Source organism: Myodes glareolus, chromosome 9 (genome assembly GCF_982192425.1).
Source record: "Myodes glareolus chromosome 9, mMyoGla1.1, whole genome shotgun sequence".
Taxonomy (NCBI): Eukaryota; Metazoa; Chordata; class Mammalia; order Rodentia; family Cricetidae; genus Myodes; species Myodes glareolus.
Genome location: NC_142034.1, coordinates 64,398,539 through 64,426,365, shown reverse-complemented (window position 1 = coordinate 64,426,365; position 27,827 = coordinate 64,398,539). Strand labels below are relative to the sequence as shown.

General features: G+C 49.8%; 1 protein-coding gene across 3 annotated transcripts; it reads right to left on the bottom strand.

Annotated features, from left to right (window-relative positions):
• Positions 1 to 2,308: 2,308 nt before the first annotated feature.
• Positions 2,309 to 20,924, bottom strand: Flcn (folliculin). Of its 3 annotated transcripts, none has more exons than XM_048448072.3 (13): positions 20,905 to 20,924; positions 19,521 to 19,606; positions 15,846 to 16,115; positions 14,133 to 14,279; positions 12,651 to 12,872; positions 11,714 to 11,874; positions 10,074 to 10,165; positions 8,439 to 8,629; positions 5,798 to 5,911; positions 5,181 to 5,304; positions 4,546 to 4,677; positions 4,352 to 4,457; positions 2,309 to 3,345 (listed from the first exon to the last, which is right to left on the bottom strand). In XM_048448072.3, exons 3-13 carry the CDS (start codon positions 16,092 to 16,094, stop codon positions 3,144 to 3,146), a joined length of 1,740 nt encoding a protein of 579 aa, XP_048304029.3. In that variant the 5' UTR covers positions 16,095 to 16,115; positions 19,521 to 19,606; positions 20,905 to 20,924; the 3' UTR covers positions 2,309 to 3,143. The 3 variants fall into 3 exon arrangements, with proteins under 3 accessions (XP_048304029.3, XP_048304027.3, XP_048304028.3); XM_048448070.3 differs by lacking the exon at positions 20,905 to 20,924 and adding an exon at positions 20,736 to 20,887; XM_048448071.3 differs by lacking the exon at positions 20,905 to 20,924 and adding an exon at positions 20,696 to 20,864.
• Positions 20,925 to 27,827: the final 6,903 nt, after the last annotated feature.

Sequence of the window (27,827 nt, the reverse complement as noted above, 5' to 3'; positions counted from 1 at the left end):
GGGATGAGTCCAGAGCGAACATGACCGGACAGTTGAACCCGGCCATGTGAGGATAGGGGGAAGGGACGGGGGAGGGAGGAGGGGAAGCAGGAGCAGCTGGGAAGAGGGCAAGAGGCCAGAAAGGACTGGCATAGCCAAGATGGCTGGGTTACATAGCCATCTGAGAGCAGCTGAGGAAGGACAGTGAAGCTCAGGCTGGGGAGGCTCAGGGTAAGGGGTGGGGTCCAGCAGCCAGGAGGACTCTGTAACAGGTAGGGACTGAGGAATGCTGGGAGAACTTAGTGGCGAGCATCTGCCTTGATAGGTCATTTGTCCTGAGTTTAGACCTAACAGTTGGCATTTGCTCTTCTCCCTTAAGAGGTGACCACCATCATTGCTCACTTAGGTGGCACATTCTGTCTACTAAAGATAAAACACTAATAACTGGAAACTTTCACATTTCAGCTTCTGTAAAACTTGCTCAGTTTCACCAAAATGCTCTTTGGCACAGGAATTAAAAGACCACCCCAAGATGGTCACAAGATTAAGTTGACACTTAACCCTATATAAACCATGAAAGATTTCTGACCAAGACTGGTTTTTCTGCCAGGAGGTGGTGGCGCACGTCTTTAATCCCAGCATTTGGGGGGCAGAGGCAAGTGGATCTCAGTGAGTTTGAGGCCAGCCTGGTCCACAAAGTGAGCTCGAGGACAGCTAGAGCTGTTACACAGAGAAACCCTGCTTTTCTCTACGCCATAGTTAAAGGCTACAGCTGCATGCTAATTAAAGAGTTCTCCATTTCATTTCCGAGTGATGAGTTTCTCACTGGGGACAGGTCAGCCTCTCTTAGTTATTTGGAACCATTCTAGACCAGGTTGGCCTTTCACTCACAGAGATCCACCTGCCTCTGTCTCCTGAGTGCTGGGATTAAAGGTGTGTGTCACCACACCCAGCTCTAGTTATGGTTTCCATTGCTGTGATAAAACACCGTGACCAAAGAAAGCAACTGGGGAGGAAAGGGTTTATTTAGCTTACCCTTCTACATCACTGCTCATCATGAGAGGTCAGGACTGGAACTCAAAACAGGGCAGGAACCTTAAGGCAAGAGCTGAAGCAAGGCTATGGAGAAGTGTCGCTTACTGGCTTGCTCCCTATGGCTCAACCTGCCTTTTTTTTTTTTTTAAGATTTTTTATTATGTGTACAATATTCTGTCTGCATGTATGCCTGCAGGTCAGAAGAGGGCACCAGACCTCATTACAGATGGTTGTGAGTCACCATATGGTTGCTGGGAATTGAACTCAGGACTTTGGAAGTGCAGGCAATGCTCTTAACCGTTGAGCCATCTCTCCAGCCCTCAACCTGCCTTCTTAAAGAACCTAGGACCACCAGCCCCACTCATAATGGGCTGGGCCCTTCCACATTAATTATTAATTAAGAAAATACCCTACAGGCTTGTCTACAGTCAGATCTTATGGAGGTAAGTTCTCAATTGAGATTCCCTCCTTTCCTGTATCTCTACATTGTGTCAAATTGACATAAAACTAGCCAGCACATACATTTTCTGATTGCTGAGTCAATCTTTAAGAATGATGCTGTTTTCAGGGGGGTCCATAGTGGTCCAGAAACACACTCAGCATCCCATCCTTTGTCCCTATTGATGCAAGTTTTACTCTCTGCTGGGAGTGCAGGGTGCATTCCTTCCTGTGAAATGGCTGCAGAGCTACCTCAGGCTGAGCTCCTGCTTCAGAGGCTCAGCAGCTGAACCAGCAGACAATTGGAAAAGGCTTTCTTTGACCGTAGGCCAGCGCTTCAGGGAATGTCCTGTGCTGGAAAGACAAGACCTCATATCCAAAGAGACACCACGTCCTTCATCTATCCCGGACCACCAAGCCAGACCGCAAGCAGGCCAGAGAGCCTCCCTGTTCTAAGACTACACTCCCGCACAGGCGCTTCTGCTGCCCTCTTCTAACTTCTGCAGGGGCGGGGCCATTTCCTGAAGTAGGGCAGTGTTAGACAAACAGGTATTATTCAGTAGCCTAGCCTGGTTTAAAACTTACTGCATGGCCCGCGCTGGCCACAGCTCCCCAAGAGTTGGGATTACAGACTGAACCGTCATGCTCCACCCCGTCAACAATGGACCACATGCACATCACAAGCCATCAAAGAGTCTATTGTTCGGTGTGCGTATCCATCAGTGTCTGTAAGTATGGCCTGTGATGCCTTCCTGGGCCCCACTGGTACACAGTGGCACACAGCACACACAGTCGCACCTCGTTGATGGAACCCAGGTGATAGTAGCACCACATATAAAAAACATGTAGTCAGCAGTTTAAAAAAATACAGATTTATTATGTTTCTCGCAATTGTACAGAGACCAAGACACGTAAACTTAGTCTTCGTGTTAAATATAAACAAACACCAAAAATATCATAAAAACACATTGGGAGCCTTTCAGGAAACCCTTCTAAGCTGCACCCTTATTAAAACTGCAATGGTGGGAGACGATCTGTCTTAAGACATATTCTTCAACCACTGGTTAATGCTGCAGCAGCAACAGCGAAGGAAGCATGTATAGTCATGGTGGCTCAGTTCTGTTATCCTAGCACTTGGGAAGCTGAGACAGGAAGATTGCTGCAAGTCTGAAACTAGCATAGGCCACACAGAGAGTTCTAAACCAGGCAACAGAATAAGACCCTGACTCAAAAAATAAAATTCAAAACAACAACAACAAAAAACCCCCGAAACAAAACAGCCATGGTTTCAATGTATCCACAAGCTGGCAGGCAAGCTGACCAGAGGCCATGGGTGGGCACATGACCTGAGAATTCAACAACCCGGTCACACAAACGATCCAGGATGCTTGCTGGCTTCCCTGGTGGGAAGGTTTGCTCCTAACCCCGAGAGGACACACTGCAGCAGGAAGGCTACAGAGTCAGTTCTGAGCTTTTATCCTCAGGAGGCACGAAGCACATCTTGACAGTCCCTGACGGGGCAGTGTGATGCAGAGGGATCACTGTCCCCGTCTCCCCTACATTTCAATAGTTAAAGGATGACACAGCACCTCATAAAGAGGACAAAGCCCAGCCCAGAAGTCTTCACTCCTCAAACAGGGCCTCCCCTCAGCAGTCAGAAACCCAGCGCAGACCTGGGGTGCTGTTCTGAGTCAGTTACGCGACTCTGAGGCGATGGGGCTGCGGACCGTGGACATGAGGTGTGACTTGTAGGTTTTGCTCAGGCCCGTCATCCAGAACTTCAGCAGCTTGACGTTGTCTTCCTCTGATGCGCCCAGGACGCTCAGGAGCTTCTGTGTGTCCTCCTTGGGGCGACTGTCCACCTTGGTGAATTTAAACAGGACTTTCACTTTGCTGCAGAAAACAAGAAACAAGCACTGAGACGCACAGCAGAAGCACCAGGCTTTTCTCATGAGCCCAACTTCCAGACCAGGGAGAGCTCTGCAGGCCCACACTGGGGAAGGGCACGGGGCTGCCCAATGCAGTCATGTGGGGGGCCTCACCCTGAGGAAGGCCAGGCCACCACCAGGGCGAAAGAGAAAGGTGTTTTGCAGTCTCAGTTACTTGGTACTGCAGCAGGAATCCTTGAACCCAGGAAGTTCAAGGTCAGCTTGGGTAAGACAGGGAAAAAAAAAATCCTCTCAAAAAAGAAGAGAGAGGGGCTGAAGAGATGACTCAGTGGTTAAGAGCACTGACTGCTCCTCTATAGGACCCAGGTTCAATTTCCAGCACCCACATTGCGGCTCCCAACTGTCTGTTCCAGTTCCAGGGGATCCATGGCACCAGGTATGTACATGGCGCATGCAGGCAAAATACCCCTATGCATACATCTTAAAAAAAAAAAAACAAGGAGAGAAATTTACTAAGAAATAATTGTGCATGAGTTTCACTGCATTATTTGATGCCAGGAAAATGTTCAACTAGTTCAGTTGATTTAATAAAATTATTACTAAAACTCAAGGCACAAGGAAACAAATAACTTTCTTTTATAAAGCAGTAAGGATGGCTGCCAGGCTGTGCCCTACTGCAGGTGTGCCTAGGTCTGATGCCTAGCATCCTCCACCCCTCTACAAGCAGAGATGAAATAAGGAATAAAGAAACAGAGCTTTGGTCCTTCTGAGCCTCTTTCACACGGCCAGCATCAAATCTGAACAGCTACCACCACCTCCCAGGACACAGGGTAGCAGGGATGGTGCCTGAACCCCACTCTTACTTCCACTCTCGCAGGTTCCTAAGGGTCACAGCCTGGTCTCTTTTTAACAAACACCATCTTCTTTTTCACATGAGCCCAATGCCATGGAGAGCTGCCCCCCTCCCCCCACGAAGCCGGGGAAGTTGTCACAACAAGGCTGGGGCTTACTTCATCCACTCTTCCTTGAGACAGATAAGGCACTGGTCCACCACATCCACAGACAGGTTCTGGTTGGTCAGGGCTGCTTCAATCTTATTCAGGATGGTGGGCCCAACTGGGGGCATAAATAAACACTGGGTGAGGAAGAGGCCGTGGTGCCCCCTCTTGCCCTGACATACGGTGACACCAGCAGCAGCACCCACCTCTGTCTGCGGCCACAGGGCTCCCACTGGTCACCACGAACTCGTACTTGCTGAGGGACGGGTCGTCCTCGCATCCAGCAGGGTGGAGGTTCGAGCGTGTGGCCGTGTGGACCTCCACAACAACTGCGAACTCTGTAGCAGCAAAAAGCACACTATCTTGTCAAATGTTCCTTGGCCCCACCGCAAGTGCCCCCCAGGCACACACTGTCAGGGACAGGCCTCCAGTGAAGGAAGTTTCGGTGCTTAATACCTTTGGCAGTTTATTTTTTAAGGGTTAGTTTTTGCCTCAGCTAAACTAGAAATAACTCTTCATTACAATGATTGTAAGTCACACAGATAAATTCATTCTGAGCCCTCTGTGAATGGTTCCACTATTGTTCTATCCTGTGGATGGAAACAGCCTTGTGGGTGCAGTGGCCACACACACACAGCCAGCGGTACAGGAACTTCACAAACACCTCTGCACAGACCAGTCCTAATGTGAACAGAGGGCCTTGCTCAGGGGCTCAGGACACCTCCAGCCCCAGCAGGTCTTATCTGGGGCTGCAGAGTGCTGCCTGACCCCAAACTCTGCAACTTGGATCCAGGCTGCCTTTGAGAGCAGCGAGCAGCACGGATCTCAAAGAGGTACTTACCCGAGGCCAGCACATGAGCTGGGATAGGCACCGGAGGGCTGAGCCCTAGGAAGTTGCAACGGTAGGCTTCCTCATACTGGTTGCTGTAGGGGATGGTTCGGACACAGCCTACAGGCAGCATGGTCTGTGGAGGACAGGGCGGCTCGGAATCCACAAGAGCATCCTTTGTATCTGGTCCACAGCCCCCTCCTTAATGTGTCCCTGCTCTCAGCCCATACCTGGTCTCCCACCAAGAAGCCCTCCCTGCCCTGGGCTGCCACCTGCTGCCTCTTCTGGTCTCCTTGCCAGCTCAGATGTTCATGAGACAAAGAGGCACTTGTGGACTTTGACAGCCAGCAGACATGTTGTGAGCTGCTCCTACACCACTGTCCCAACCTAACAACAGTTGTGTGGCATCAGCAAGAGCCAGTACTTGCCCAGATAACGTCTCAGAAGAACTTCAGATTGAGGAAGAGGAAAACGGGTAGCTTAGTCAATAGTGACAATCTAGGTTCCTTCCACAGGAATACCAACGCCCACCATTTTCATCAGGCAAAGAATCGATTTTTGAGACTCTGAACTTGGTACCCCCAATATTTGCCCAAGTCAAACATTAGCACACAGGGGAAGGGTCTCACCCGGAGGACTTCAAATGCAGAATGGACAAGGTTCACATCTCTGCTTTTCCAGATCACCTGATTTCCCATGAGGACATGCCAGGCCAACATACGAAAAGAGGAGGCCCCCAAGACCTGAAATGCAACACACAGCTCTTTATGTATTTTATAGGAGTCAATTTGAAGGTCACGGTCAGCAAAGGGAACTCTTCCGAAGGAATCTGGTGGCCTGTCCAAGGCTGACAGGGGACAGGAGGTATTACATTAGATTCTTCCCAGCCCTCTCTCAGCTCTACTGTGAAACATACAAAGCAAGTGGTGCTGGCGTTCTGCAGCTGTCACCCTCTCTAGACACGCTGTCACGCTGGAGTGCTCAGGAAGAACGAGGGCTCTGCCTCCACCACCAGGACGCACCCACATCCTGGCACTCGTCCAACCCAGCTGATGATGGCAGCGTCCTTTACAGTGGCATCTCTTCAGATGCTGAGGCCATCGCCACACCAGGCCTGCTCTCTGTTTGGGGTATCTTTATTCTCTAATCCAAACCAGCCTCTCTCCTCCCTGCCTGTCCGTAACTCCTGCAGCACGGGAGGAGGTAGTCTGTTCTTTCTTGAGACCAAACATGAACTTGAAACAAAACAAGACAAACAGAAACAGAGGCTACAATACCCAGTGCTCCCAAGCACATCTCCCTGCAACAGAAACCACAATGCCTGCTATCACAACCTCGTAAAGAGTTAGCAAAGTCAACACAGCTCAAATGGAGAACAAATGGCCCCAGGCAGAAACTCCAGGGCTCACTCCATTTACCTGGGGATCAAATTTAGGGCTTTATGGTGGTCAGCAGGGGCCTTTACCCAGTGAGTCATCTCATTAGCCTTTCCACTCTCCAAAATGGAAATCATTCTTGGCTGGTAAATATTAACGCTCATTGAAAAAAAAGATGGTGACAGAGATGGCTCCGCGGAGAGGTACTTGCTATGTAAGCCATGGGCAAAGAGGGGTGCTTGCTATGTAAGCCGGGTAGAGAGGGGTGCTTGCTATGTAAGCCGGGGGTAGAGAGTGGGGCGCTTGCTATGTAAGCTGTGGGTAGAGAGAGGGGTGCTTGCTATGCAAACTGGGGTAAAGAGAAGGGTGCTTGTTATGTAAGCCGGGGTACAGAGAGGGGCGCTTGCTATGTAAGCCGGGGTAGAGAGAGGGGTGCTTGCTATGTAAGCTGGGGTAAAGAGAGGGGCGCTTGCTATGTAAGCTGGGGTAAAGAAAGGGGTGCTTGCTATGTAAGCCGGGGTAGAGAGAGGGGCGCTTGCTATGTAAGTTGGGGTAAAGAGAGGGGTGCTTGCTATGTAAGCTGTGGGTATAGAGAGGGGTACTTGCTATGTAAGCTGGGGTAGAGAGAGGGGCGCTTGCTATGTAAGCTGTGGGTAGAGAGAAGGGTGCTTGCTATGTAAACGGGGCAGCTCAGAGTCACACCCAGACAGAACCCACATAGAGTAGAAAGGAGAGATTCCACATGTACACTATGGCACGTGTATTCCTACACACAATAATAATAGTAAATAAAACTTAAAAATTCAGCCAAGCAGTGGTGGCGCGCGCCTTTAATCCCAGCACCTGTGGGACACAGACAGGCAGATCTCTCTGAATTTGAGGCCAGCCTGGTCTACAGGGAAGAGTTCCAGGACAGACAGGCCCCAAAGCCACAGAGAAATCCTGTCTCGAAAAACAAAAACAAAAACCCTTTAAAATTCTAAATTAAAAATCAAAAGGAACACAGTGCAGAAAGTCACCTGCTGTAGTTGCACATGCCTCTAATCCCAGCACCGGGTAAGCAGGCCCAGAAATGCAAGGCCATCATCCTCAGCTATAGTGAGTTCAAAGCCAACCTAAGACACATAAGCCTCTGTCTCAAAAGGATAAAGACAGCATGAAAAGGGAACAACCTGCCATCACCTGGAGCAATCCTCTCCCCTGACCCAACAAGCCATATTCAATCTCATCACACTTCTCAGCTCGGCTGTTTCTATGTACATCAAACTTCATGCTGCCTGCTTGCTTTCTCAGACTAAATGAGATCCCGCTGTCTAGACACACTATTAATAACCAAGGCTAGCACGTAGGTCATGCCAGCCTTATTCTAGGAATGACTATTAAAGTCTAGCCGGCCTACAGATAGATAAAGGTGCTTTTCAACACCTTCAGGAGGTTCTAGACAAGATTACAGGACCACAGAAACCTCACAGATGACAGACCCTGGGCTGGAGACAGTTTAGCTTCAGTGCAAAGTATGGGGACTTGAGTTTGCACCCCAGAACTCAAATTTAAAAGGCAGGCAAGGCATAGTAGCACGTGCTGGTTATCCTACAGCTGGGAAGGCACAGGAGGCAGATCCCTGGGGCACACAAGTCAGCCACTTAGCGTACTGGACAAGTCTCAGGTCAATTAGGGACACTGTCTCAAAATACGATGTCAGAAGCACCCAGAAGAAAGACACTCTGGCATCTTCATACATGTGCATACACGAACATGCATGTGGATGCACACGAACACACCAGAAGCCCACTCTGTCATGGTCATCCACCCGCTGAGAAGTTCCTAGTGCCACCCCTGACCGTGGATGTGGACGGAGCTCTTCTCAGTTAGGACCACACCCACCCCTGCATACCTGTCTCATGTGTCGAAGGGACTTGAAGACAGAAAGCTTTGGGGGTTGCCAGCTCCCACAGGCCGGGAGAAAGGACGACTCTGCTGGGCAGCTGGGCAGCTCCCGCCCTTCAGCCCCCTCTGGCTCAGCAGCAGTTTTCTCCTCCTCTTCGGCCTCAGAATTGTCCCAACTTTCTGATTCTTCCTCCAAGTCTACAGGACAGACAAACAGGACAGATATGGAGAGTGTGTCCCCAGGTTCTGTGGCCATTTCTGCCGGGTACCTACGGCAACACCACCAATTCCTACTGTATCCTAGAGAGGCCAGATGACTGTGTGCTAGTGCCTGGGCAACCGGGGGCGGAGGGAGGAGGACTTGCGCAGAAGAGACACCATAGAAGCTCCTCTGCAAAGTGCTGCCTATGTGCCGCTGTTGCAAAGCTGGGCCATGCAGTGCAGACAGCATGAGTTTATGGGTATTACTTGGCCGGGGGCCAGTCCTTGTGTCCACACACTATCTCGCCCCATCTCCCTGCTCCCAGACGAAACATAAACGTTTTACTTTTATTAATCTTCATGGCAGACCATTACAATAACATCTCCGCTGCAAGTCACAATGAGACCCAGAGAACAGGGTACCCGTAAGCAGCCAGGGTTTGAAGCCAGTTCTATCTGACTCGAACGCAAGCCTGAGCCCACACTCAGATTCCGCATGACCCAATTCAGTTTAAATGTGGCTGAGATCCCCGTCTGCCCACACATCCCATCAAGACCTGATGGCCTGCAGACTTCAGATTTGAGTCATATTATACTCAAACAGTTCCAGTACTGATTCATAGGACTAGGAAAGCAACTCCAATGTCTATCTTTTCTGAGTGTGTCTTGCTCGAGAGCCCCCACTCCTGAGTACTTGCACAAGTCACGTGCAGAGTGAGTGCTCGACTAGCGACAACCTGGAAAGAGCTCCAGCTACTGACAATGGAGGCAGGGTAGCATCGTCAGGAACAAACTGTACACCATCTACCGTAAGTGACCGTTGTGTTCCCACCATTGGGGAGGGAAAGAGGGAGAATGGGACAGGACTCTGAACTCCAGAACTCAAACAATTTCTATGGAAGTCGAGCTAGAACGGAGGGCTGCAACCGCACAATGGGACCACCTAAGGAAGTCAGTCACACTGGACTGAAAGCATGGATGCAGGGATGATATTGTACAGTGATTTCTTCTGAACTGAGACAGGCTCTCTAAGAAGAGAGGCTCATGAGATACAAGTCTCAGGAAGTTCCTGAAACTAACAAGATTCACAAGGCTTCTCACCAAACAATTGCTGGTGGGGGGACGGACCAGCTAGGCTCTCTAGAGGAAACTCTGGCAAGCAGAGCTGCCTGCAGGGAACTCGCCAATCTGTTGAGCCACTCACAAGTCCTGCAGAGAATGCCAGGGATCCCGAAACCCATCTGGGAACAGGGCACCAAGGCACCATCAAGGAAGATGAGACAGAATCGTAACAAAATCACCAAGAGCATGGAACTGGCTGTCACAAAGGCCCTTCAATTCACATCCAGACGCCCTGGTATCAGCTCCACTCACTGTGGCAGCCACAAGCCAGGGGCCCAGCTCCCGGCACAGATGACCCTGCAGAGAAAAAGAGCCTTACCAGCAAGCTTCTCCATCTGGACCAGGGTGTCCTCTGTGGGTGCACCCTCCAACAGCTTTTCTGTCAGCCGGCTACCACATGCCTTCAGGAGCCTGGAGATGGATACAATGCCAGCAATGAGATACCCCCGCCAATGAGAAAACTAAACTTGAGGCTTACCAAGGCCTTGGTTCAGAAAATGGCCTACACAAGCATACTGGAGGACCCCACCACCACCAAGGGAACAGTTCCCAAGACATGAGTCTTCATTAAGAGATGGCACTTCATTAATGGGGATGAGAGGGACTGGAGAGATGGCTCAGAGATTATGAACACTGCTTGCTTTTCCAAATGTCCTGTGTTCAATTCCCAGCAACCACATGGTGACTCACAACCATCTGTAATGAGATCTGGTGCCCTCTTCTGGCCTGCAGACATACAGGCAGGCAGAACACTATATATGTAATAAATAAATAAATCTTTTTAAAAGGGGGGAAATAAGAAAATGGGTTGAGGTGGTTTGGAATCCCAATTCAGGAACATAGGTAGCACAGCAGACAGCTCTTGGCTCTACTGAGTGAAGTGATGTTCTATGGTTATGCTATAGATGGAAAACACAAGCAAGAACATTCTAGACAATTCTCAAAGGAAGAAACTACAAATGGCCAATAAGTATGTGAAGAATTCAGTATCCTTAGTTATCAAAGAAATGCAAGTTAAAACTGCTTTGAGATTCCATTTCATACAACCAGCATGACTATCACCAAGAAGACCAAGGACAGGGCTGGAGAGGCGGCTCACAGTTAACGGCACTGGCTGCTCTTACAGACACACATTCAGTTCCCAGCCCCAGCATGGTGGCTTGCAACCAATTCTAGCTGCAGTTCCACAGGATCCAACTCCTTTTCCTTTCCTTTCTTTTTTAACCTCCACAGACATCAGGCCCACATGTAGTACACATACATACATGAAAACAAAAAACCATCCCACATATAAAATAGAAGCAAATACTGTGGAGAATGAAGGAAGCCAGAACTGTATGCCCCGTTGGTGGGCATGTTAACCGGTGCTGCCACCTTGGAAGTCAGTAGGGAGGGTCCCCCAAACCCATCACACCACTCCTGGACGTTACCTGCAGGACTGGAAGCCACCACAGCAGAGATCCTTAAATGTCCCTGTTCATACTGCACTATTCTCCATAGTTACTGTACAGACCAGCCCGCTCAACTGACCAAAGTGGTACAAAGTAGAAGAGGCAGTATACCCCGCCAAGCTCAGTCCCGAGGCTCTGCAGGCTACACCCCATTTCCCTGGACTACTCAGTTTGGGAAACAGGGGCTCCCTGTCCACCACACACCTGTACACTAGACCTTCACCCCATATGCCAGTTGACTGCTCCCCATCAGCAAAATCTGCCAGACCCGAGCCCAGAGCACCAGACGCCAGCTCAGAAGAGGCCGGAGCCAGAAATCCACCGCCACCTTTAGAGAAAAAATTTAGTTTCCATACAGAAATGTTCTTTGTGTTAATGTGAAGTGAGTTCTACCTAGAAACGTTTCTGTCCAGCGGGGAGATAGACAAGAGAACAGGCCTTGAGTCAGCCAGCCCCATGGGGAGGCAGATGCTCTAATGCCTTGGTACCCAGACCTGGGATTCATTACCAGGCAAAGGAAGTATGCAGACACGCCCACAAGTTGTCGTCACTGGTCAAGGAGGTCAGAGAGCGGGCAGCGTTGCCATTCCTCTGGTGCAGGAAGGGTGTGAAGGCTGTGTTCATCCTCTGGGCACGCTGTGGGCATCCGAACTGCTCTGCCTCAAATACCTGAACACAAAGGGTAGAGAAGTGCGCCTCCTCAGTGGTGGCTAGGACCGTACTCTTGGGTTACTGCCACCCAGCTTCCCCAGACTCTCTCATTCCACTCTCTCGACTCAGAACGCAGGGCATGCCAACAGCCTGACACTGCCTCGCCGGATGGTTCTGTCACAGAGGTTTCAGGGTGGCTCCTCTCCTTTGCTACTTGGTCCCGTGGGCTCCCGCTGGGTATTCACCATCCTTCAAGTGTTGGTGGTCTCTCCCTGGCAGGTTCATTCCACAGAGCATTGTAGGTAATGGGCACACTGATCACCTGGCTTCCCCAGCCTCCTGTTCCCTCCAGCCACATCCTACACTACAGCTGCTCCATCTCTGAGGATGGATGGTGTCTACTACCCGTGGACAGCACATGGACAAGAAAAGGGCCACTGAATCTAAGGGTCTGTGACCGAAGCAAGCCCATGCCTACCTGCATGATCTTTTGTAGCTGGAGAGGGTGCCCAAGGTAAGGTTCTAGACAAAACTAGCAGATAGTTTAGGTCCTGACAAGTATAGGAAGTAAAGGCACCAGGCAAGAAGCCAGAGGCTGAAGGAGTGATAGAATAGTGGGTAAGGTAAAATCAGGAGAGCTACAGGCTGGTTAGCAGGGACACTCATCTCACATGACGACACTGACCTGAAACTTCAACTTCAGCCCTATGACAGAAGCAGAGCCAAGAGGATCACCCTGCCTGAGCACTCAACATCCAGGGCAACAGAGCCAGAGACCCCTCTTGGAGCATCACCTTGAGGGCCTTGCCCTGGAGCTCACTGATGATCCCACGGATCTTCCCCAGCAGGAAGGGCCAGGAGTTGATGAGGTAGATTCGATCCATCATGATGGCAATGATGCTGTACCAGCGCTGGAAGCCTCTGGCCAGGCTGTCTTTGATGAAGAAGGTGTGGCTGAACACAAAGCCATGCTGTTCATCACCAAAGAAGATAGGGCCTTCGCGACCAGGGCACACCTTGGAGGAAGCAACAGTAACTTTAGGCAAAGCTCTATCCAAACTTTACCTAAAGTCTCTTGGGTTCCTTTTCCTGTTTTTGGTGGTGCTAGGTTACTCAGGGCCTTGACATAGTAGGCCAATGTGCTATCATTAAGCTGCCCCCAAATGTTCCAACTTGGTCTTCTGGATAGACCAGAGAGCCAGCAGATGCAATAGACTACTGCTGGGCCTGCAGAGTAAAACTGTACACTCCTCTAAATCACATGACTGTGGTAGTGACATTAAGTGCACATGAATACAGGTGCTTGCAGAGGCCAAAGGAGTTGGATCCCCGGGAACTGAAGTCACGGGAGATTGTGAGCCACCCAATGTGGGTGCGAGGAACCGAACTCAGGTCCTCTATAACAGGAGTACCTGATCTTAAACGATGAGCCATCTCCAGGCCCAGCACACCCTATTTTTAGAGTCCTGTGGTAACTCCCTCCTGACAAACTTCCTCAACATGTAACTACTGTGCATATGATACCTGGCTGCTGCTAAGCATACATCAAGGAATAGAAATGCATAAAGCAAGAGTCAGACGAGTGACACGGGTTCCAGGGATCAGATGAGGTGGGTCCAGGGCAGCGAAGCTCAGAAGCTGTACTATACACCCGTGGGACAGATCAAATCTAAAAGCTAAGACTCGTGCTCCACAGCAGTAGCTCAGACACAAACCGTTCTTCTGCTGTTTTAAACCTTTATTTTTATTTTCTGTATGAGTGTTTGCTGGCATATATGTCTGTGTACTACATGCACGCAGTGCCCATGGAGGTCAGAAGAAGATGTCGGATCCCCTGGGACTGGAGTTACAGATGGCTGCAAGCCAACACGAGCACGCTGGGAATGAACTTGGGTCCTTTGCAAGACCAGTGAGTGCTCTTAACTGCTAAGCCATCTTTCCAGCCTGATTCATTCTTCAGAAGGTTCTAAGAGTGGCAACATGGTGGGGTGGCAGTGGATACACTATAAAGCTAATACTTGGTGCAAACCACACAGCGTAGAACTATTCTAGCTTAGAAACATGCTCAGCAAGAATGGACAGAGAAATAGCAGTCTGTTGTTCAAAGTGAAGAGTTAACACCTATTTCGATAGCCAGAGTCCCAAAGACTTCTCTTCGAGCTGACAACTGCAGCCATGCCCACGCTGCACTGATAAGCAAGCCCCTTGCTGTCCATAAACAGAAATAAACTTAGAATCACGTGCGTTTCTCACAGACAGCCTGATGTCAGCCTCACCTCGCAGCTCAGGCTCCGGACACAGGCCTGGCGGACGATGCTGAAGAGCTGGGGATGATTGGGGTGCTGGTGACTGACGTACTTAATAGACGTTTCTTTATCATGACTGATATAACCCGGGTGCCCTACAGCAAGTGATCGGCAGCCCTGGACACAGGAAGAAGAAAAAAAATCTATTATCTAGAAGCAGGTGACAAATCTAAATGTAGAAAGCATAACCCTTTTTAAATTTTTAAAAAACTTTCTCCCTAAAAAAAATTTTTTTCTCCTTATTTTGAATGGCTCTTGGGGAAAGCATTACCACCTAGTGACATAACTTCATTTAAGCATTTATATGTATGTGTGTTTCTTTCTTTCCTTTCTTTTTGAGAGGCAGGATTTCTCTGTGTGACCCCGTCTGTCCTTGAACTCAGAGATCCGCCTGCTTCTGCCTCCCAAGTACTGCCACCACTACCCACCACCGCCTGTCTTGTTTCTGAATAAATATCATGTTTCTCTATGGCTTTTCCAATCATCTTTAGTGTTTTCATCCCTTCCCCCTCCCCACTCACCAGAGCTGGTTCCTTCCTTCCACAGTGTTAGTTCTGGGGATCAACCTCAGGCCATTAATCAGCTTAGTAGTAAGCACCTTCAAACACTGAGCCATCTTGCCAGGACACCTCTGTTCCCAGAGACCACCAAATTCTTTCACAGTGTAGCCCAGGCTGGCCTGGGACTTGTGAACCTCCTTCCCTCCTAAATGCTGGGACTACAGGCATATGCTGTCATGTCCAACTTCTTCTTTGTATAGAAATAACCAGCTTTTAAATTTAGACTTATCTTAGACTAAATTTAACTAAGAAAATCTAGACCCAAGGGCCGTCAAAGTTTTCTCTACAGCTAGCAGTGACAGCCCGCAGGTATGACGAGTTTTCTATTGCTTATCTCACCCAGTCCCAGCAGTGGCCCTAGAAGGGAAACCCAGGAGGAAGCCCCACTGGACAGACAGCTGCGGCTTGAATGAGAAGCAGTAGCTGGACTCGGAATGCACAGCTGTGCCACCCTCCTGAGCGATGCTATCGGCCCCCAAGCGGTCTCCTTCCTGGGTCCGAATGAACTGCAGGCATTGATCTTGGTCACAGATCAGCCAGAGGCTTCAACTATGTCAGCCAGAGGCTTCGGTGTCAGTGCAGCAACCCAAGAAGCCTCCACTGTGACTTCCTGCTAAGGGTGGAAGTGGGGCACGGAATGCAAACCCAGAGCCTCCCCACTGCCTCAAGCCAAGGCTGTGTATTCCGCAGGGGTCCCAACCTGGGACTATGCCAGGTACGCACTGAGGCAAGACCCTCCCCAGGAGATCCTCCAGGACCCTTGGGCGTCCTGTCCCTTTAGCTCTTCCTCCCCTCTCACTGCTCCGCAGGCCTAAAGACCCCTTCCACATCTGTCCCGTAGCATCCCAGCTTTCCACATGATGAATGACAGTGACACCTGATTCCTGTCCACGCCGGTGAAAGCTGGAACCCCCCACCCAACCCAGCAGAGGCTGTGTGGGACTTCCACTTCCTCCAACAAAGAGGTTCTAGGGTCCACAAGGAGGATCACCCAGATACTGAATCAGTTAAAAAGGCTCCGGGTGGCATGATTAGAAAAATGCTCTCAGAACCTTGGGGGGTCTCTCACGCTCCCATCTTTCACAGAAAGGTAAAACCGTCTCAAGATCTCAAAGACACTTGCCTCACACATGTCTGATTTCTTGGGCCCAGGGCTGCTGGACTCGGTGCTGGCACCCTCGGCTGGGCTGTGGGCACGAACCCGGCTGCTCATCTCGATGCCACCCTCCTCTTCCTCGGCCTGCTCAACCTGGCCAGGGCTGTCCCCACTTCCAGCACCCTGGGGCAGGGGAGCGTGTAAAACCTCCGTGCAGAACAGAGTGCGGGGGCCATGGAGCTCGCAGAAGTGGCAGAGAGCGACAATGGCATTCATGGTGCTGGGGGTGCCAGAGGCCTGTAGGGCAGAGACACTATTTATGGGCTTGCCCCTGTCCATGCTACGATACCATGCCCAGGACACTGACAGACCGGGGTAGTCCTGACAGGCTGCTGCTCCCACCTGCCGACACTGCTGAGCACCCACTGTGTAATGGTTGGTACACCAAGGGCAGGAGACACAAGGAGAAAAGACACAGACAGAGGAAGAGAAATATGAATAAATGACTACACAGAAAGTACTCGCTAGAACCGCAACATATCCCGGGAACAAACACATTTGTAGGCACCATGGGAATGACGCTAAAAAACAGGACAGATACCAAGGAGGGTTTTCATCCATCATCATCACCTGAGAGGCAAGGTTTGAGTGCTGGGATGCTTGGGTGGGGGTTTCCCTACAGGGATAAACACATCTCACTTCTGCATGGCGAGACTTGGAGCTGAGAGGAGGTAGGACCAGGAGTGGTTGGCTACACAGGTCCCAGCAGAGCTGAAGGGAGCAGAGTGTGCAGACCAAGCAGGTGGGCTGGGTCAAGAGATGGGCAGACCCAAGGGCTGATGTGGATCTCATCAACATTTTGGCCACAGCCAGGCACCTGGTTTGTTTTACAAATGGCAAACGTGCAGTCTTCTGATAGAGACAAGCAAGCTCTGATCTTCATCTTCAAAAGCCAACATGCAAAAGCGGACTGCTGGTGCCAGTCTCGCTGACCACTGAAGGGTAAGGGGGCACTGGCGGGGGGCACTGATAGGTGGGAAGGCCAGACAGCACCAGAGTTTCCAAAGTGAGAAGGCAGACACTACTGGAGGGAAGAGAGATCGTGGATCATGAAGAAAGGAACAGGCAACAAAGAGGGCAGGTGGGGGCACTGGGCGTGAGGTCTGCAGTCTCCATGGAGAACTGAGTGGGACAGCCAGGGCCTCAGATATGGACCATGTGACTTCCACAGATCCCAGGGCCCTCCAGAGCAGGTGACAGAAGAGCCATCTAAGTCATCCTGCTGGACCACAGGAGAGAAGGGGGTGTAAATCAGCCTTAAGAGAAAGGCAATCCTACAACCCGCTGTAGCAGGGACAGGTCCTAAGAATGAAATCATGCGGACACAGGACAAGCCCTGGCTGACCTCCTGCTGGAGTTGGACTTGAACCCAGGGAGGTGGTCAGAGTTTAATGGAGACAGTTTCAGCTGAGAAGATGACAGAGCTGAGGTGGACGGCGGTGAGGGCCACCCAACAGTGGGAGTGCCCAATGCCCATGAAGTGCCCTGTGCCTGGAGAGTTAAAAGTTAGGCCATATGTGTTTTAGCACAATTTTTTAAAAAAGGAGCAGCCAGGCATGGTGGCACACCTGTAATCCCAACCCGCCCCAGAGGCAGTCTACAAAGCAAGTTCTAGGCTAGCTAGAATTCAACCCCGTCTAATAAAAAAAACAAAACAAAAACAAAACACCCAAAACTGATCACCCGCAGAGCCACATGAAGGGTCATTCACTGGCAATCATGTGACTTCTAGAGGAACGAGGAAAGAGTGGGTAACGGTGTTCCACTCGAAGGGACGATGGACCTGAGAGAGCTGTGGTGTTGGAGAAGTCCATCTCCACCTGATAAAATGATCTCAAACCGGCAGAACCTGGAGCTTCTAAAGAGGCAATTCACTCCTGCAGCTGTGGGGGCAGCTGCGGGTATTTGTTCCCTACTTACAGCAAACAAGAAAAGGGGTTAAAGATGGGCATGTCTGCCAGGCGGTGGCGGTGACGGTGGCGGTGGCACACACCTTTAGTCCCAGCACTGAGATTTCCAGGCCAGCCTGGTCTACAGAGCGAGTTCCAGGACAGGCTCTAAAGCTACACAGAGAAACCCCGTCTCGGAAAACCAAACCAGAGCAAAACAAACAAACAAAAACCAGCAGAATGTCCTTGGGGTTCTGACAGCCGCACACCTGACCCATGAACACTGTAGACCATAACGGCTGGTTGGGAAGGGTCTGGGATGGCAGGTCAGGGTGACCCTGTATTCTCACGCCCATCATACCCACAGTCACACGTGACAACTCAAGACTAAAGCAACCATAGCTAAGCTCAGGTCCACAGCCTCATCAGCCAGGTTCACAGTATTCACACAGGGCTCGGAACCACCACCTGACTGTGTGGGTTCCAGGACATTTCCATTTAAAAAATTAAAAAGAAAAAGAAAACTGCTCCATAGGAGAGTCCTACTCAAGGCAACGTACTCTAAATACAGGCAAGAAGACACTGATCGGAACCCACACTGTCATCTCTTTTGAGGACACCTCCCTGGGTACTCATCCCCTGGAAGATCAGGTTCGAACACTGCAGACGGCATGCCTGGGAAGCTGGCAAGGCAGGAACTGAGCGTACGCCTGCACAAGTGGCCGGTGACGAGGAGCTGTGCCTTGCTCGCCTCTGGCTCCTTTGAGCTGGCACTCTAGTGCTCCGCAGTCAACTCCCTGAGCTGGCAGGCTGCCCTGGCCCCAGTTCTCTTGGGTTAGACCAGGATGAAGAGCAGCGGGTATAAATGACTGGCAAAGCAGGAGACAGAGACCTGAGGGTATGACACGTGACCCATGGAGATCCTGATTGTGGTGTGAGACACAGGAGCTGGATATAAGGTCCTGAATACGCAGCAGACCTCTGTCTGGCCCACTCCTGAGCACTCGGTCTCCATGTGTCTGTCCTTACAAACTTGCTCCTCTAGACTGACACCCCCGTCCTACCAGCTCTCATTCCCTCACTTGTCCTAGGCTTTGGGACCTATGTTGCTTGTATTCCCTTTACAGATGCTAAGTCCCTATCAGTGGAGACTTTGTCTAATTAGCTACAATCCCTTCGGTGTCCACTGCAGCTCCCAACACATGGAAGGCACCAAGTTACTTGTTCATAGAGATAACTACTGTAACCCTCTGGTTTCTCTAACTGGAGGTATTTAAGACGTTTCGACACAACCACAGTCAAAGCAGAGTCTACGAATCTAGGGGCAGAGAGAGGGTTCAAAGGATTTACTACAAAGTGGTCACTGACCACTGTCGTTTAAGGATCCATTAGAGCCTGTCATGGTGGCACACATCTGGAATGCATGCACTAGAAGGTGCCAGCAGGAGAATCAGTCAGCTCTAGCTACCTGGAATGATTCGGGCCAGCCTGGGCTACATGATACATGAAACACTGTCTCATAAACAAGAAGAGCCCACCACAGGGGAGGAGATGAAGCAACCAATAACAGGATAAAGAGGCTGGGGACGTAGAGGAGTCAGAACCCAAGACAGACACACACATCCTGGGAAAGGGGCCACAGCATCTTCGGAAGGGCATACAAGAAAGAGAAATAAGCCTCCTCCTGGCAAAGCATGCACGTGAGAGCAGCCCTTAGCCAAATCCCACCCATGTGTGCAACATCACGACGAACCTTACGCTTAACAGATCACAATTCCACCATCCCGCCGGACCAGTCAGGTCTGGCAACTGCACGTGACTTCAAGGACCTGAGGTTTTCTAGGGAAAGAAAGAAAAAAAAAATCAGAGCAAAGTCTTTGTAGTTTCTCAGACTGTTTTGTATGTGGCACCTGAATCCCAGTCAGGAAGTGGCCAGTTCTTCAGCAGCTCACCAATTCCAATGTCCACCACGTTTTCACTGAGCACAAGTCCCTGAGCGTCTAATCACCCATCTTCCCAGTTTCTATTTGCAGCTGAAGCTAGTCTCTTCGCCATCACACTTACATTATGAGGCAGGCTGTGCCTGCATGCCATGTGCGCACACCACCTAAGCCACAGGCCTGGCAAACCATACCCACCCCATTCTTCCCTGGTGTGCCCTGGCTTTACCTCCTCTCTATTTCTTGTCTTCTCATAGTACCAGGCCACTAAGAGTGCCTTGTAGGCAAACAAGGGGTTACATGGACCTCCACTGAAGTCAGGAGCAGCTGTGACTGTCTCCCACAGGAAACTCAGTCCTCCCAGCTGCCACCCTAGTTAGAGCAGAGTGGGTAGAAATTCAGCAGCAGACTGTATCCACAGCTCAGAACTATTTCTCTCCACTCTACTACTGCTGCCAACTTCGGCAGGATTTCCTTTAGAGAGCACCCAGTCACTTGACACTAGAAGAGCAAACAGTGTCACGTGCCACGACCTCTCCACTGTTGAATGACAACTGTAATCACTCCGCAACTTCAGCACCACACTGCCTGTGGTCTTTCGGTGTTCGACTTCTCTCTGCTGGGCACCACGGGTGGTGCCAAGCTCCCAAGAGCTGCAAAGCCAGCCTTTACTCTCGGCAGGTCCTCCTCCTAGCTCCCTAACGCCTAGGGCTGCTTGTGACCTCCTCGACTGGGAGCCACTGGCTAATCCCTGGGCTAAACGTTCCTTCCAGGGCACGAGGGCGAGTTATCCAGTCAGAGAGAGAAGTGAGGTGTCCTGCCCTGGGGCGGCTGAGCAAGGCAGGCAGACCCGCCCGAGGGGCGTCTTAGGACGGCCGTAGAAAACGGACGTGTACTGGCAGGACATCATCGCCAGCGGTATTCAAAAGTAAAGCAATGACCCCGACCGGGGGGTGGAACCCGTCACCTCCCTCTCCCCGGTGTTTACCATCCCCGCCTTCCATTCAGCTCTAAGGCCCAACACCAACCCAACTTGGGCGCTCGCCGTCTCCCGGACGCCGGGCCGGAACACGGTCGCGCCTGTCGGAGCCCGCAAAGCCGCTGCTACCGAGCAACCCCCCGCCGAGGGCTCGCCCGCTCCGCAGGCCCTGCACCGAGCCCAGCGCGTGACCCAGTCGGACCGAACCATCCGCACACCTGCGGAGGGAAGAGACCGCCAGCGCCCGGCTCAAGCGAGCGGCGCCGCGTCCCCGGGCAGAAGGCCAGGATGCTCGAAACACGCTGTGCAGCGTCCCGCTCCGCTGTGCCAAGGGCAGGAGCCCCGCGCCCACGCGTGCCCCTCGGCGCCGTTTGTCACCCCGCGGAGAAGCGCAGATGGTTCCGGCCACCGAGAGAAGCCATTCTGCAGGGGTGACGTCAAAACTAACGTTTCGGAAGAGTAGGAGAGAATTAGACAGCCAGTACCCAAGTCCCTACAGAAGAGGAAAGGGAAGTGAGGAAATTTCTTCAGAGCGCTGGGCTCTCCTGGCTCCACTCCCCGCCGGTTAGGTTGCGGACCCGGAGCCGGCTTCTCCCCTCCGCGAGAAGTGGAAGGTGCGGACATGTCCTGGGGTGGAGGCTGGTGACAGAGGAACACAAACCGCGCATGTGTGATCTTGAGTTCGCCCTACCTTTGCAAACTAGCTTTTAGAATTGTTCAAGGGTTGTGTGTTTTGTTCGGTGGTAAGCACAAGGCCCTGGGTTCGGTTCCCAGCTTTATTGGGGGGGGGGGCGGTGAGGGAAGCGTGTGTGTGTGCACGTACGCACACACACACAAATTAAGGACTATGGGTTTGGCTATTTAAAACTGAATTTTAGGGCTGGAAAGATGACTCAGAGGTTAAGAGTACTGACTGCCGCTTCCTAAAAGTCCTGAGTTAATTCCCAGCAACCACATAGTGGCTCACAACCATCTATAATGAGATTTGGTGCCCTCTTCTGGCATGCAGGTAAACACTGTACATTTAATATGTACGTTTTTTTGTTTAAAAAAAAAAGGAATTTTTTTTAAAAAAAGATTTATTAAAAAAAAACAAACCTGAATTTTAAGGCCATTATTGCATAACATGGGTCCTTCCTGATGACAACCTGGTTCTGCTTCTGCCAGCGGCTTGATCATGTACCTCTTGCTGCCAAGCTGTGCTCAGTGGGGTTGCGTACCCCATGTTGGTGGGCCAGGAAGATGCCCAGAATGTTGTTCTCAGGAAGTGGAGAAGCTTCAGATAGTCTGAGTGGAAGTAATTGGTAGGCTCGTTTGTTTATTTTTCAAATCACAGAGGTCTGTCTGACGTATTTCTCTACAGTTCAGCTTCCATGTTTTGTTGAAGGAACAAGTGTTTAAAAAAATGAAATTGCAAACTTATGTTTTGTACCCTGTGTTTACAGCCTGGTAAGGATTAAGGAGTGCAGCACAGAGTTACAGTGCTAGGTACTGCCTTTGTGGTTTTGTTTTGTTTTAGCATTTTTTTTATGAATATGCTGTCTCTAAGCCCCATATTGTGTATTCAGTTAAGGCAACTCTGTGCAGCTTTAGTTTTATCACCAAGGATGAAAACCAAATCCTAACTCCCCTACCCCGCCAACTCTGACGGCTGGGCACTTAACGGAAGGTGGTTGCTGTCTTTAGCCATGTACAGCCCTTATTTTGCGTTCAGTGTTACCGTACACAATCACCCTGGTTTGGTGGAGCTGCCGGTTCTCCGGTAAAGGAACACGCTCTATTCAGATAACCTGGAAAATAGTGCGATGTTTGGTTTGAGAGGGGCCTGTGACAGGTGTGGACCAGGGCACCATGCCCACACCATCAGGGCTAAGAAAGGAGCAGGTGTGCACTGTAGCATCTTAAGCCTCCCACTCCCCATCTCTTCTTCGTCCTCATCTTCAAAAGCCTCTTCCCTGTCGTTGGCTGTGGTGCCCTGATACTGCTGGTACTCGGAAGCCAGGTCGTTCATGTTACTCTCAGCCTCAGTGAACAATGTTTATTCTTACCAATCCAGTTACTTCTGATCTTGGAAGTCAGTGGTGGAGACTACCTCCTGTCTTTGCCACGGTTCTTGGGAGTCAGTGGTAGAGACCACCTCCTGTCTCCATCAAGGCTCTTGTCCCACTCTCTCCAGGAATGGAGTAAGCAGATACTTGTCAATGTGAGGTTAACACCCTTAAACAGGATAAGCTTTAAACAGATTGCCACTCAGGATATGAATCCAACAGGTGTGAGCTCTCCATAGCAGTGGGATGTCATGAAAAGCCAGCACAGCTCTGAACCAACGGTTATGCTGGGAACCAGAGGATGGAGGCTGCTAACCAAAAGCAGTCATTACAGAGCAAGTCTGGAGGCCACTGTGGGGGCAGCAGGAATCAGTCTCCAGGTCCCAGAAGGTCTTCAAGGCAGAAACAGCTACCAGATTCTTTTCTGCAGCCATTGAGAGGCCTTGGAGGCTGAGGTGGGAATGAATCCCTTTGCCTGTACCCACTGATCCAGTCCCAGAAGCTAGCCAAAGCAAGTTCCCCACAGAAGCCTCAGCCATAAGGAACCTCCCAACTGAGAAGCTTGTCTGTGGAAACTGGCTGATTACAATTTCAGTACTGTGGGGAGACTGGAATATTACAGGTTCAAAAGCTAGTTACTTGGGCTAGTTCTAGCCCTCCAGAACAGCCATGCACTGCCCGCCTGTGTCGGAACAAGCAGATAAAACCTTGTAAGTCTATTAGCTCACCAACTACCAAAAGTCAGGTAGTATTTTGGGCATATAGAAAAGCACCCTCATCTAGCTGGACCTGCCTCTCTGAATACCCAACAATGTATTTTATTTTAAACTTATGATTTTATTCTGTGAAAGTATAAACCTTCAGGAAACTGCTTCTACCATGGACCATTTAATTTGGGGTAACCTAACTCTGTGTTCCCAGGCCATGGTTACTTAAATGGCTCCAGAATAAACTATGTTTTATTCCCTTTATTATGGGAGCTGTGGTTTTTATTTCTAGAGTCCTCCAGGTAGTCTCTCCTCTTTGATGGGAGAGCTGGGAGCTGCACCTGAAGTCTTCAAGATTCTTCTAAGAGAATCAAGGAATCTGGGACCAGGCTCCTAGAACCAGGCACTCAATCCTTCCAGCTCTTCCTTCTTTGTGGAATCCTGCAACAACTCTGGCTTTCTCCATCACAATCTCTTAATTCATAGAGGCACCACAGTGCATGGTAGGCCTAATTATTAAAATGTGAATATGCAAATTGGGTGGAAGGAGGACCAATCAGGGAAGAGCTAATAAACCCAGTTGTGCAGGGAAGAACCCCAGCCCTCCAAAGGCTGCCTGAAGTTCATAGTCAGGTTCACAGGTCGCTGGCTCTGCAGAGGTGGTAAAACTCTTGAGGGCTGTCTATTCTTGGTTGCTAAGCCACTTGTCTGTGCAGTTATTACTGCACTAACAGAGCTGTCCAGCAGCCGACTTTTTTCTGCTCCAATGCCAGCTATTATAAAACTTGAAAAGCTCCCTCTGCTTGGGGGCTGGGGGGTGGCACCTACCCCTATTTTTTTTTCTTTTTTTTAAAAAATATTTATTTATTTATTATGTATACAATATTCTGTCTGTGTGTATGCCTGCAGGCCAGAAGAGGGCACCACATCTCATTACAGATGGTTGTGAGCCAGCATGTGGTTGCTGGGAATTGAACTCAGGACCTTTGGAAGAGCAGGCAGTGCTCTTAACCTCTGAGCCATCTCTCCAGCCCCCGCACCTACCCCTATTAACTGGACTCAGTAAACTTGGTTTAGAGGTTGTTACAAGATAATTTCTGGGCAAATTCAAGTGATTTGAAATTCTAGTTTTACAGTTTGATTTTTCAAAAGCAGGGTCTCACTTTGTAGACTTGTCTTGCCTGGAGCTCACTATGTAGACCATGCTGGTCTCAAACCCACTGCGATCCCTTGCTTCTTTCTGTCTCCTGGGTGCTGAGCTTACAGACATGATCCATCACACTCAGCCCTAATTTTACTACTGTTGTCAATGTATCTGGGCATGTGGAGGCATAAGGCACAGGGGTTGAAGTCTGAGGCTAGCCTGGGTGACATGAGACACTGTCCATGACCACACCACCCTGAACACCCCATCTCATCTGATCTCGGAAGCTAGCGAGTCAGGCCTGGTTAGTACTTGGATGGAAGACACTGTCTCACAAAGAAAACAAAACCCGGGGCTGGAGAGATGGCTCAATGGCTAAGAGCACTGACTGTTCTTCCAGAGGACCTGGGTTCAATTCCCAGCACCCACATGGCAGCTCATACTGTCTGAAAATCCAGTTCCGGGGATTTAACGCCTTTATACCAATACACATAAAATAAAGTTAAATAAATCATTAAAAAAGAAAACAAAACCCAAAAACAATCAGGGGCTACGCATGTCATGTAGCTTGGTAGTGTTTACTTAAGCATCAGGAAGCCTTAGGTTCAATCCCCAGCATCACATAAATCCTGGGGTGGTGAAACAGGCCTGCAATCCCACACTGGGAGGCCGAGGAAGGCAGGAGGATCAGGCATTCAGGCAAGCTTGAAATATACAAGAAATTAACCAAATAGCAGGTAACTGAAATAACCTTGGTCAAAAGCTGGGTGTCAAGTGTCTGCAATCCCCTTGTTGCTATTGCCTCCCAAAATCTAAAAATCTTTCCAGCTGGACAGCGGTGGTTCACACTTTTAATTCCAGCACTTGGGGAGTCAGAGGCAGGCAGATCTCTGTGAGTTTGTGGCCAGCCTGGTCTACAAAGCAAGTTCTGGGACAGCCAGGGCTACACAGAGAAACTCAGTTGCAGGGGGTGGAAACAACTTTCCAACTTTTGTTGAAAGAATTCATGACAGAGCCAGCTGCCTCTATACTAATGAGTAACGAACTTATAAAACGTTTTACAAGCTAAAATTAGTGACAGTAGCTGGCTGTATTTTAAAACACTTATTTTGGTGATCTTGTTTCCCATTTTCCTTAGTAGCAGGTGTTCTTTGTGCTCTAGGAATAAGTCCACACTAGGCAAGCTCTGTACGGCTCCACTCTCCAGCCCCAGGGCTGCTGAGACTAACGACAACTTAAGACCATTTTCTCTATCTCTCTCTTTTTTTTCTGTTTTTTTGTTTTTAATCTTGTAACTTTAACTCTAGGAATTGCTTTTCTGGATTTGTTTTGGAAGCTACTGCTTCATTGTCCTTATTTTCATGAGGAGGAGGAGGGCTACTGGACCACTGGCTGCTTCGGTCAAGTCCAGAGCACTCACTCTCGCTGGGCTTGACCTGTGTCACAGCTCTTTCTCTCTCTCTTTGGAGGTAATTTAAAAAAAAAAAAAAAACCTATTTTTGTGTATAAGCGTTTGCCTGTGCATATGTATGTGCATGAGCCCACAGGGGCCAGAAGAGGGTCTTGGATTCTCTGGAACTGGAGTTTAGATGATGGTGAGCTACCATCAGTACTGGGAATCAAACCCAGGTCTTCTGCAAGAACAGCAAGTGCTCCTAACCACTGAGCCACTGCTCCAGCTCCCCTACTCCAAATATTTCTTTTTGTTTCTGTGTGTAGGTATGGCTGACCTCAAACTCACAGACATCTGTCTCTTGTGCGCTAGGATTAAAGGTATGGGCCACCCCCCCCCAGCTCTAATCGTTTCTTAAAGACTACTTTATGCTAATATTTTCTTTTTTAAAAAAATATTTATTTATTTGTTTATTATGTATACAGTATTCTGTCTGCAGGCCAGAAGAGGACACCAGGCTTCATTACAGATGGTTGTGAGCCACCATGTGGTTGCTGGGAATTGAACTCAGGACCTTTGGAAGAGCAGGCAATGCTCTTAACCACTGAGCTATCTCTCCAGTCCCCTGCTAATATTTTCAAACTGAACCAAGGATAATCACTTAAGGGTCTTAAACACTATTTTTTGTTAGAATATGTGCTAGGCTAGAGCTCGGTCAATGATTTATGCTCCAACCCACTTGTTACTCCTCTCCTCCCCATGACAGGGTTTCTCTGTGTAACTAGCTGTGTCCTAGCTGTCTTGGAACTCAGTCTGTAGATCCCCCTGCCTCTGCCTTCTGAGTGCTGGGACCAAAGGTGTGCACCACCACTGCTGGCCTCTGTAACTTTAAATCAAGGACTGGCTCTTTAGTGCTTCACTTGGCACAAATCCCAATGCACAAATGTAATGCATACACTGGATTCAGGGGGCGATTAATGAGTGGTGCTAATCTGAACTATTAACATTTGAGATTACCACGGAGAGACAGACTTGAAAACTTCTCAGAGAACTGGTAGTTCCACCAATGAACACCCACCCAAGGCTCCATCTTGGCTATCAGCAACACACGTAATTCCCCATGTACAAACTTGCCAACCTCTGGCACCATACAAATGCTACAGGTGTTCATGTGTCAACATATTCACAAAGAATTTGCTGCAGAGAACTGCCTTGAAGAACAGACAGCTAAGGCCATCAGAACTATTCATGCATTTAAATGGACCTGATAGTGTTCCAAAGCCAAGACAGGCAAAGCCTCAGAAGCCACCTGCCTGCCAGGCAACAGGTGTGAAGTCCTAAATGCTCTCAGAAATGAGCAACGCATCAAACTTGTGGACCTGTTGAGCTGGCAAAAGGAGCTCCCTTGTGTTAGGAGAGAAACAGAGATTTCACAACCCACAACCAGGTATTGGAAAAGAAAGCAGCACCGAGGGAAACAGCTGCTCCTTAAGTCTTGGGAAGCCCAGAACCCACGAGTCTGAGCGAGGGTCCTAATGCGACCTTTTGCGTGGGGATGGGAGCTTGCCTCCTGATTTGAGTACATTAGGGCACTTTGAGACTAATTCTAGGAGCACGGAAGACTGTGACCTGAACCTGGGACCATCCAGGCAGATTGGCTGCTCTTCTCTGCTGTTTAGGCTTTGTTTAGGCTTACAACTCTAGTTCCTGCTGCTTTGGCGGTCTTGGCTCCAGAGAAGTTACAGAGCTATCTGAAAGTAACCTACATTACCCCCAACATTGATTCAGGGATGAGAACGGTTAGTGGGCTAGCCGGTAAGAGAATCTTAAATAAGAGGATGTCACAACC